Consider the following 12,048-nt stretch of genomic DNA (forward strand, 5'->3'; position numbering starts at 1 on the left):
GGGAACCTTGGTCGGATTCAATGCTGCGGGGAAGTCCACATCTCGTAAAGATGTGGTGGGTCAAGATCTTGGCTGTGGTCTTTGCCGTGTTAGTTCTGGATGGGAGTGCCTCTACCCATTTCGTAAAAGTGTCTATGATGACTAATACGTACTTGTAACCATGCCTGCAAGGGGGCAATGGTCCTATAAAATCAATCTGGAGGTTAGTCCAGGGGCCATTAACGGGGCGGGTGTGGCTAAGTTGAGCTTTCTTTGCGTATCTGTCCAGATTGTTTTGAACACAGATGAGGCAATTCTCAACGTAGTGCGTTACGTCTTCTTTTAAAATTGGCCACCAACAGAGCTGCCTGAGGGCTGTAGTGGGATCAATTCCCTGATGCCCATGACTGTCATGGAACCAATAAGCTGATTCCTGTCCTGTTCAGGAACCACATAAAGGGTGTATTTTAGGATCACACCGTCATGTGTGGTCAGTGCATTTTTAAATCTAACGTAAGGTGCTGGAAATTTTCCTTTCAAATTCTCCCTGAGATTGCTATCCTGCTTCTGGGCCTGCACTAAATCCTCGATATTAGTCTGTGAGACCTGAACTGCATTCACTGGGGCGCTTTCGGGGGGGTGTCCAAAAATGTCCATGCCTGGAACCTGCTTTAGCCAGTGCGTCGGCTTTTACATTTCCAGGTGGGGAGGAACGGTGGTGACTTCGAACTTTAACAATTCAATTCAAAATGTCCTGTCCTGTGCTTACTGTGGCGGAGCAATGGGGCTGAAGGGAGGGGTTTTCCATCTGCGGAAACAAATCCTCTTGCTTTCCACAGGGGTAGGAATTCTGTGAGGCTGTTGCAGACATAGAGGCTGTCCGAGTATATGTCAGCTGGGCTGGGGAAGGAATCTGGGTGATCCACAATATACGCAATGGCTGCTAGTTCTGCCGCCTGCGCGCCTAAGTGTCCTGGTAGTTTTAATGAGATTTCTTCAAGGGCGCGTCCCCGACATAAATGCCACATCCTGTCATGCGCTTCCCGTCTAATACTGTGGAAGAACCATCCACATACATCCTTAAAGGTGCGCACGTGTATGTGTGCTGGGGGCTCTGGGGTGAACTACCTATCTTTTTGAGGGGTGTTTTTGCGATAAAGGGGCCTGTGTTGTGGTGCGGTGAGATTTCACATTCGTGGGGGGTGCCTGGGTACTGAAGGTTGTCGGCTAGGAAAGTGTGGGTCTTGGTCCTTTTAACAGTGATGTCCCGTCCCTGCAAAAGAAGGGTCCATCTGGCTGCTCTAATATGGCTTACTGTACCGTCCTTAAGTCGTCCGTCTAGTAAAAGTGGGGTGGGGGTGTGTTCCTTGAGGATTGTGATGGGGTTTAGTCTGGTGATGTATTGAAAATACTGAACCGCCCAGAAAACTGCGAGCAGGTGACTTTCACAGGCTGAAAGTCCCTGCTCCACAGGATCTAAAAGTCTGGAGGCGTAAGCCACGGGTCTTAACTGTTCGTGCCGTTCCTGGAGGAGCACGGCCGAAAGGGTACGGTCTGTACTAGCTATCTCTATAGCATAGGGGGAAAGCGGGTCTGGAACCTGTAGTGTGGGGGCTGCAATGAGGGCTCTTTTCAAAAAAAGCCACAGCATCCATATGCTGCGGAAGCCATTCCCAAGTGGCTTCTTTCTTTAGGAGTTCCGAGAGGGGTGCTGCCTTGCTGGCAAAACCGTCAATATGGTTTCAGCAGTAGCCAACCAGTCCTAAAAATGACAGGAGGGCTGAAACAATCTGGGGAAGGGGCAATTTGACAATCGAGTCAATTCGTTTATGCTCGATCTCGCGTTTACCATGTGTAATAATCGTACCCAAATACATCACTTTGTTTTCCAAAATTTGGGCCTTTTTGGGGTTTACTTTGCATCCAATTTGCTGTAGGAGTTCCAGGAGTTCGGGCAGAAGCTCGATGTGCTCTGCCTTGGTGTCTGTCTGCAGTAATAGGTCGTCCACATACTGGACCAGACATTCGGGGCGAGAAAATTTTGATAATCCCATTTGCCAGCTGTCAGTGGAAAATGGAGGGGGGTTTGGAATCCTTGTGGAAGGCATGTCCACGTGTACGGTTGACCTATAAAAGTGAAGGCAAATTTGTATTGGCATGCTTTTGCCAATGGAATGGACCAGAATCCGTTACTGATGTCCAAAACCATAAAACATCGTGAGTTGAGTCCCTGTTTGAGCATGGTCTCGGGACTTGTGGCTACCGTGGGGGCTGCTGCAGGGGTGACTTTGTTGAGTTCCCAGTAATCAATGGTCAGTCGTAATGATCCATCGGGTTTTCTCACTGGCCAAATCGGGGCATTATTAGTAGAGGCTACTGATCTAAGTACGCCCTGCTCTAATAAGCTATCAATAACTTTTGAGATTTCTCCCTCTGCCTCTTGGGGAAATCCGTATTGCTTTTGGGGTCTAGGGTCAGGACCTGTGATTTGAACGGAACCAGTCATCCAGCTACAGTCGTGTTTGTGGGTCGCGAATGCTGTCCTGTGCTTCTGCAGAACTGCCCTAACCTGCCTGTCTGTGCTAACCGTGGTCGGGTCAAACCAGAATTCGCTGACTGCGCTAATCTTGTTTGCATACTCACCTACTGTGAGCGTTGCGGGGGCTCTTGCGGATTTTTCCATTTTCCAGACACATTGGTTTACTGGATCAAATGAAAGGTGGTGGGAGTTCATAAAATCAATGCCCAAAATGTGTTCTGCTGTGTGGGGTAGATCGACTAAAACTATGGGGTGCTTTGTCGTTATATTGCCAATCTGAATGGGTACAGGGGCTGTGATGTGTCCCTGCTGTGAGTGGCCTGTGAAGCCGCTGAGGGTGATTGTGGCTGTAGTGGGCCACGTGTCTTTTTGGAACATGGTGGGGGAATTTATTGTGGTGCGGGACCCTCCTGTGTCCCAGAGAAATTGGATGGGCTGTCCCCGTACTTTTGCTGCAACGACTGGTCGGCCAGACCTATCACAAAGGGTGTCGCAGACCCAGCTGGGGAAACCCAAACGCCATCAGTCAGTTCCGTTCATGTCTGTCTGGTCTGAATGGGTGCTCACACTATGTATGGGCTCTGTCCTATTCTTATTCAGAGTGCCTGTCTGCTGGGCTCTCTGTGGCTTTCGTGGGGCATTGCACTCTCGTGCAAAGTGTCCCAATTGTCCACAGTTGTAACACTCCTGTGGTTTCTGTGGGGGGCTGTTCCTGCCTTCGTTCATCCATGCGGGGTTCTGGTGCATCTTAACTGTGTGGATATCTGCCTCTGCCTGCTGTTCTTCGGGTTTCTTAATTACGGGTTTGTTTTGGACAGATTGCTCCCAGGTGCGGGACAACCTCTTTAAAGCCCATTTTTCATTGTGCGCTTCTTCTGAGGGGTCATAGTTGGTCCAGGCCTGTTGTCCTGCCTCTGTGGCATGGAAGATAAGGATGCGGGTCCATTTGGCCATAGCGTCTTGGGACAAATGGGCGTGTTCTAAGGTTCCAAAAATTGCTGTAAAATGGATCCACAGGCGTCCAGCAAACGCTGTGGGGCGTTCTGTCTTTTTCTGCCTGCACTTATTCAGGCCTTCTACTGGGTCACCTCTGTTGTAACCGATCGCTTCTAGGATCGCTGTGTGCATCTCTGCAAGGGTGCCTCTTCCTACATTCTGTGGGTCGGGAAGGGCTGCTACGACCAAAGGGTCTAAACTCAAAACTGTGAGCTTCACTTCTCACGCTCATCCAGGCCGTACATGGTCGCCTGCTGCTTCACTCTAGCAAAGAAGTGGTGGGGGTCTGAGGTGGGGAGGAACGGTGTGATCTTTTCGCACGCGTCCCGTAATTGGGTCACGGTTAAGGGGGTGGTGTAAAGGAATTCTGCGTCTCCTTCCGATGTGACTATGCGGTGGGTAGTGACTGGATTCATGGGAACCTGATCTATCTGCTCTGTGGGGGGGTTGGGGTGCTTTTCTCCTTTGGGGCTTTCCTTGCGCACATGTTCCCTGAACATACCTATGCGCAGTTTCATTTAATTCTTGCCAATCAGGGCAGTCTTCCTCATTTAATTGGGATCCAAAGGTGCTCTGAAACCCATTCTGTAATGAAAACAAAGACTGCAGTTCCGCAATCTGCTTCCCGCATTTCGTGTGATCTAATGAGCTTTGTCTGTGCTCCGTGGTGGCAGCATGGAGTGCTCTTAACGCTGCTTTTAGATCGCTGCACTGCCTTTGCAATGCCTGTACCTGTTTCTATGTCTCTTCTCTTACTAGGACTGCACGTTGCGTGTCCTGATAGGCCTTTTCATATTGGGTTTGGAAGCTGCTCAGATGCGCTAGACAAGACTGGTGTGCCCACTTGGCATCATCCACCTCTCCGTCCTTTGCTGCCAACTTCCTTCTTAAATCTATATTCTCTTTCTCGATCTCGCTAACATCGACCTTGCTCATTCGATGTGTCTCCTCTATCTCTTTGCGGAGCGTCCGAATGACCTCCTCTGTGCCTCGCAATTGTGCCAGACAGGACACGATTGCCATCGGCTTGCGAGCTTTTCCCAAGCTTTTCTTGTGGATCTCTGACAGGTTCTCCAACCAAGTATGTCCTATACTCCCGGGTCCTATTTCCTTATTATCAGAGAATTCACTCCAAAGGGGCCATCCCTTCCCTTTGAGATATTTCCTGATCTCTTCTTCCCAAATGGGACACTGACCTACTCTACTGCTGGTCGCTACGACCACAAATTCTTCAGGGTTCTTGAGGCGTTGCATTGCCTGCATTGCCATCTTTCCTCTCTAAATACTCTCTTAAAATTTGGAACAAGGGGTACTAAGGCGGTGCTGTAATTACGGGTACGGCTTTCGCTATTTTCCGGAATACAAACTCCCGACAGTTTTTCGCAACAAAAATCTTATCAGTTTTACCTCATAGCCCTGTGAGTTACGCATGCATTAACACACTTCCGAATTATGAGGATTGATCAGAACAGCTTGAACATTTGTGATTGTTTCTGTTCCCAATTGGATTCTAATACAAATTTTGGGTTCTCCCGGAACGGTTAGGCCACTTCTAAGTCGGGTCCCGTCAGGATGTCGCCAGTAAATGTTGCTAACTTTTGGTTGGCTCTTAAATGTTGCCCGTTGTATCTTTACTTAATTTGCTCTGTTTCTATAACCTTTGCTCTAGAGTCGCCAGGTATCTTTATGATACCGCCACGAGGTTCAAGTTCAAGTACTGATCAATAACTCAACACACCAATTAGTAAGATGCAAATCAAAACACATTTATTATACACAGTAAATCACTACTCATGCATAAACTCTACTTTCTAGACTATTCTCTATCACTAAAAGGCCTATACTTAGCTTCGGAATTGGCCCACCAGGTCTGGGGAACAAATGGCCTTTCGTTCAGGTCCTGAGTCTGCAGGAAAAGCTGGTATCAACCTGTAGCTAGGAGCGCCTATCTCGTAGCGAGCGTTGACTGGAGACTTACTTGGTTGGTGCGGCAGCTGGGCAGTTCACTCTCAGGGGTTGATTCTCGTTGATGAGTGACCCTGCCAAGAAGGACAAATTGAACTTGGGGGCTTTACTTTATAATCCCCAGGGGCTTCCCGCCCTTCAGGGCGGACCCCGTACCTGGTTCCAAATGATTGGACTGCGTTCCGATCACTTGGATCGATTTCTCCAATACTGGAGTTGTTCCCTGATTGCTGGGTGGTCCCTAAATGTCCGTTGGCCTTCCTTTGTCTTGGCTCCTACTGGCAGCGAGGAGTCTGGCTTGGCCTTATTCACCTAAAGTGTATCAATTGTGCCTGGGAATCGTTCATTACTATGCAGATGGCTGCTGGTTTCAGTGCTGTCTGGTTTTTGCAAGTTCCAATACACAGGATTTCTGCACTTGCTCGTTTTTGCCTGTGTTGGCTGAATTTCCCTTTAGTCTTTGCGGTTCTCCATTTTAAGTTGGGAAGTGGCCAACCCAGGTGGCTACAGACTTTAGATGACATGGCAGCTCATTTGGCCACTTACACTGAGGAACGACTGAATATTGTGGGAATGACGCTTGCTCCAGTAGTTTATGGGCACCAATCAGCTCGCCTTGTCCTCATTGTCGTGAAAGGTAGCGGCCCCAGCCCGTTGGGCCGCAATTGGCTCCACCCACTGCAGTTCGATTGACAGCATATCCTCCAAATGGAATCTGGTGGTGTGAAGTTCTGAGCAAGTTCCCCAAAGCTTTTCAGCCTGGCTTGGGTACAATTAAAGAGGCCATGGCCAAGATCCAGGTGGACCCAGAGGGCCAGCCCCGATATTTTTGTGCCCACCTGGTTCCCTACGCTTTTGTGGAGAATGTCGAGACCGAACTTCGTCACTTGTGCATCATTAGACCTGTGGGCTTTGCCGATTGGGCGCCACCGGTGGTCGCCGTCATGAAGTCGGTCAAAACGAACCGCCTATGAGGCGATTATAAATTGACGGTGAACACGGCTACAGCTGGGGCTCAATAAGTCCTCACTGAAGTATGTCACAGTCAATTCACACAAGGGTCTTTATGAGTATACCCGGGTGCTGTTCAGAGTATCCTCAGCATGCGCAGTCTTCCAGCGCATCATGATGCACATCCTGCGCAGAATGCCACGCGGTGCGATTTACTTAGACAATGTGTTCATCACGGGAACCATGGACCAGGAGCATTTACAGAACCTCAAAGTTGTGTTGAAGTACTTTTCTGAGTATGGGATCCATCTGCGCCATGCGAAGTGTATGTTTCACGCAGAAGAAGTTGCTATTTGGGGTATCGGACAGACCGAGACAGCCTGCACCTGGTCACCAAGAAGGTGAGAACCATCAAACTGGCCCCAGCCCCATGGGATACCACAGAGCTTTGCTCTTTTCTTGAATTGCTCCTGCTCCTTTCTGCCACCCTGCTCTCTCTCTCACACTCTGAGGATTCTGGCTCCCCCTCCTTCTTCAAACTCCACATGGACAGTGACCTGGGGTCAGGATCGAACGCGGGTCCTCAGCGCCATACATAGATACATAGAAGATAGAATCAGGATGAGGCCTTTTGGCCCTTCAAGCCTGCTCCACCATTCATCACGATCATGGCTGATCATCCAACTCAATAGCCTAATCCTGCTTTCTCCCCATAGCCTTTGATCCCATTCTCCCCAAGTGCTATATCCAACCACCTCTTGAATATATTCAAAGTTTTAGCACCAACTACTTCCTGTGGTAATGAATTCCACAGGCTCACCACTCTTTGTGTGAAGAAATGTCTCCTTATCTCTGTCCGAAATGGTTTACCCTGAATCCTCAGACTGTGACCACTGGTTCTGGACACACCCATCATCGGTAACATCTTCCCTGCAACTACCCTGTCTAGTCCTGTTAGAATTTTATAAGTCTCCATGAGATCCCCCCTCATTCTTCTGAACTCCAGCGAGAACAATCCCAACCTAGACAATCTCCGGCCATGAGCCAGCAGTGCTAACCACTGCCCCACACTTCAGCTTCTATTTTCCAGTAATCTTCTCTGTCGTGTTCAGAAAAACAGGATCGATGGAACCTCTACATTCACCATATAATCCCTTTTTTGAAGCTCAATATTTGCTGTGTCCCATGTTACTTTCTGGATTTCTCTGTTCTCAGCATTTGTGTTATCTACTTTGTTTAGCTTCATGTTTACCTCATATTTTAAGTATGGTTGCTAGGCTGTACAAGGGGCACGTTTGATCTTTAGTTCGTCTCGTATTGGACTGTGTACTCCTTTGAATACCTCCCACTGTTGATGTTTTCCCGTACTTTGAAATGGTAGAACAGATTCTGGTGGGTCGTCTTGACTTTTTTAATCCTTGCAAGGAATGTGATGCTGATCCGTGCAATCTCTTCAACGAATTGTGTTGTAATAACATTTTTTCTAAGTAATCCACAATAGCATTTTTTCCCCATAGCACTATCTTTCCATTGGTTTCTTTCAGTTGAATCAAGTTCGGATGCTCTTCAGCTTACATTCTGAAGCTAAAAACTTTGCACTGTTTCAGTTTTTTTCAAATGGTTCCAATGGTGGGTTACCAACTTAAGGTTTAGGTGGGCATAAATAATATTATATTCGATGACATCACATGGCATTGTCAGGTAACATTAACCCAACTAATGTTGCAAAACTTTAAAAATGCTTCAGTCATGAAGTGATTAAATGCAGAACAGGTAGACATGTTTTACTCTATATGTGATTGGAAGTAATGGGAAACCTACCTTCTGCATTAACTGCTAGAGGCTCAAATTTTTCATCAAGCACAACTAGAGAACAGGTAGCATCAAACCCAATTCCTCGGAGATAGCACAGATTAGCTGCCTGACTTATTCTCTGCAAGATAAAGGAAAGTATGCAGTAATAAAAATTAGGTACTAATTTGTATCTTATGATCATAACCTGCATTTTTCTGTATCCACTGAGCAGATGTTTCCTCTCGTTCCCACCCACTTCCTATTTTACCTCTCAGATCAGTCTACGCTGATGCTTGGGGAGGTACTAGTCACAAAGATGTGCACTGTTTCAATGTAAAACTGCTTCATTTGTAATATTTTCTCCCCTTTTCCTTCATAGTTTCTTCACTTCATATACTATCCACTCTCAAGGGCAAGAAACCATTGTATTGGCCACCACCAATATCATTCTGATACCAGCAGTAGGGTGACCTGCAAGAAGGTGTGGAAATTACAACATATCTCAAATGGAAAACCACCTGATCTCTGCTTATCACTTCCCCACAATAGTAAAACAAAGATTGAAAATGCCACTCAATTTTCAGGTTTTTGCACTCGATGTTCTCGACGGTTCAGTAGCACAGTCACTTCTGGAGGCAAACTTTGGATTTTTGATAATCCAAAGGGCACCGTTACTGCCCAATATCTAGCTAAAACAGTAGCATGGGAGGCTTGGTGGCGCAGTGGTTAGCACTGCTGCCTCACGGTGCTAAGGCCTCGAGTTCGATCCTGGCTCTGGGTCACTGTCCGTGTGGACAGTGTCCCCATGTCTGCATGGGTCTCACCCCCACAACCTAAAGATGTGCAAGAGGTGGATTGGCCATGCTAAATTGCCCCTAAATTGGGGGGGGGGGAAATTATTAAAATAAACAGCAGCCTGATTCCAGAATAATAACAGAGAACTGTTATTAATAATAACATGCTTCACATGCAAGTTACTGAAATATATCACATGCCACCATATGATCATGGAGTGTGGCGGCCACGATAGTATTGGGCCTCCTTTGTCAGAGTAAACAGCTTATTCTTGGTCATAGAGTCTATTTCAAGCTGTTGAAAAACAGTTAAATATAATGTAGAAGTGCAGCACAGGAAAAATATGAGGCAGTTGCAGAAATGTCTTCAACTAAATGATGTGTCTGCTGCTATTGGCACATCCTTTTCCAACCACAACAGTGATATTTGCCAGTGGCTCATCATCTAGTTTATCTAGAACAAATATCATAATGGCCCACTATCGCATGCCAGGAAATATTGGTTTTCTGGAGGAAACTGTTTGCCAGTTGTTCACTAAGAGCACGATAGAAATGCTGCATTTGTAATCACAATCCTCATGCCAAATGGCATAAGGAGTATGGTTCTTGTTGCAATATTTTCATTAATCTTTATAAATACAATGAGTTGACAGAAAACTCTGTTACATTTCACTGGCTTAAACTGTAGCTCTTTGTATTTGACAGAAATGCCAGACGTAGACAAGGTACAGGATTCCTGTGTTACAGAAATACAGCGTGGTCTGTGAATAGTTGTTTTGTTCAATATTGTCACGCAAATCTTCTTATAATTATACCTTTGAAACAGTACAGCACGCTGCCCAGATATCAGCAGAAGACTGCTCATAGTAGTCAGGCTGTGGGTTCCAAATTTGGATCGGTTGTTCAGCCTGCACGAGCACTTTGCCATGTTGGTCTACAAGTGCTGCTCGTACACTTGCAGTCCCCACGTCAATCCCCATGTAGTACTTCATGTTAGGTCAATCTGTGAATTAAACAAAGGATACTCAATTGGAAGTAAAAAATATTGAATCATTTATTAAAGTCACAAAGAAGGAGGATCTGACAGCTCATCTGTAAGAAAGTTATGAAGAAATGATGCAACAACTCACATCACCCTTGTTGCTTCTGACTTAATTGAAATTTATTCCAGCGTTCCACACAGCATACTTTATTCATACGGCAAAAAAAAATCACTTAACGTCGATTTAATGTTAAATATGAATTATTCATTGTGTTCTATCTATTAACAAAAACGCTTAAATGACTGAGAGTGTCTTAATACCGAGCAGATCACTTGACCCACATCTCACTTCTGTAAGGAAGTTGCAGAAGATGAAAAATTTATTTTATGGACGATTTTGATCAAAATCCAAAGTTATTGCAACAGCCTACACAAAGCAAATAAGCTTTTATGTGCGTGGTGTAAAATCAAGATGAAAAACTATAAAAATGGCTCATATTATAGCACAGTTTTTATTCAGTCCATGAACAGCAATTTAAATTAGTAATTTGCACCACCAATTTCTTTCATATGGGCTAAACCTGAATTCTATTTCTTTAATTTAGTGATACAATAGTCTATTGCTGCTAGGTATTCATTCTTCACTAAATGTAAAATATGTACAATGAATACATGCTCATCTGTTGCAGGGTTGATGCAAGATTATTAACGGCTCACTGAAAATGTCTAGTCATTCTGAAGCTCTCACCAATGAGTTTTGAGGATCTATTATTATAATAAACGTTATTTGAGAATAGCATATTTGGAGTCAGGTTACAATGATTGGCATCCTGCCTGAAAAAGAATATGATGCACTAGAGGAAGGTCACAGTATATCAAAGATCTTCCTCAGACTTAAGACCTTAAAGCTGCAAAATTCAGCTCTGCAGCATAGCTCGTTTTGGCAATATGGGAGCCAAGAAACAATGAACATGACAAGGGGTCTGCTACCATTGTAGGTGCTCATGCAATATTCCCTTTTAGCTGCATGCTTGTGCAGCCGTATACCGATCTTAAAGGGACTGAGCAGTGTAACAAATTGGCTGCACACAGTAAACAGAGATTAAAGGGAACACTGGTCCCATGCCTGTTCTAGAAGTATGCAGAGTAATCATGATGCACCTTGCGGATCCTGTTAATGCCTTTTCTTACACATGCACAGCTGCCTTTGGCTGAGGACCTATCCCCAACTAGTGCTATTTAAAGGCACCGCCATTCAACTTTTTGGTGAGGTGTTGTTAACTTTCTTTTGCTGCTGCATATTTAGTGGAAATAGCGCACTATGGATTTTGGAGGAGTTAACAGGCACTTTTTCCAATCAGAAAGGTGTGGTGCTGGGCATTTTAAAGGTGCGTTGTAGATTTGAAAGGCCTCTGAGTAGAATACTTGCTCCCAGTCTTTGACGATATTGTTGCAGTTTTTCTTGGGCTGCAGCATGAAGTGCAAATGGAGCTGAGGCAACAGGGAAGAGATGTTTTTCACAGAGGAATGAGGATGGGAATTCTCAACAGGAAGCCTGACCCACCAAGGATCTATTCTTTAATCTTTCATGGGAGATGGGCATTTGTAGCTGGACCAGCATTTTAATTGCCCATTCCTAGTTCCCCTTGAGAAGGTGGTGGCGAATCATTTTCTTGAGCCACTGCAGCCCATGTGTGGTACACACACACAGTGCTATTTTCGGGTCAGGGTTTTGACCCAGCAGCAGTGAAAGAACAATGATATAGTCCCAATTCAGGATGGTGTTAGACTTGGAGAGGAACTTGCAGGTGACGATATTATGCCCTTGTCCTTTAAGTTGGTAGAGGTCACGGGTCATGGAAGGTGCTTCAAAGGTGAGTGTGCATGCACCGACCCAGTCCCAATGCCGCCCCGCAAAAATATTAAGTGTCATGTTTGGGAGTGGACTGCTGAATCTTGGCCTCCTCTGCCATTTTCGCAATAATAGAGAGGCTCTCCAGATTCTGAAAACTCAGGCCTCTGTGTTTGCATCTGTGCGCAGATGGCCT

The 12,048-nt window shown here is 45.8% G+C and overlaps 1 protein-coding gene across 6 annotated transcripts in view; it reads right to left on the bottom strand.

Moving 5' to 3' along the window:
* fggy (FGGY carbohydrate kinase domain containing) overlaps positions 1 to 12,048 on the bottom strand; it is a 554,287-nt gene that overhangs the window by 515,617 nt on the left and 26,622 nt on the right. For all 6 annotated transcript variants that reach the window (XM_072510992.1, XM_072510995.1, XM_072510990.1 and 3 more), the window contains 2 exons: positions 9,834 to 10,021; positions 8,252 to 8,363 (listed from right to left, as the gene is read on the bottom strand). In XM_072510992.1, coding sequence (XP_072367093.1) covers positions 8,252 to 8,363; positions 9,834 to 10,010 — 289 coding nt within the window. In that variant the 5' untranslated portion in view covers positions 10,011 to 10,021. The remainder of the gene's footprint in view (positions 1 to 8,251; positions 8,364 to 9,833; positions 10,022 to 12,048) is intronic.

This window comes from Scyliorhinus torazame, chromosome 7, assembly GCF_047496885.1.
Source record: "Scyliorhinus torazame isolate Kashiwa2021f chromosome 7, sScyTor2.1, whole genome shotgun sequence".
NCBI lineage: Eukaryota > Metazoa > Chordata > Chondrichthyes > Carcharhiniformes > Scyliorhinidae > Scyliorhinus > Scyliorhinus torazame.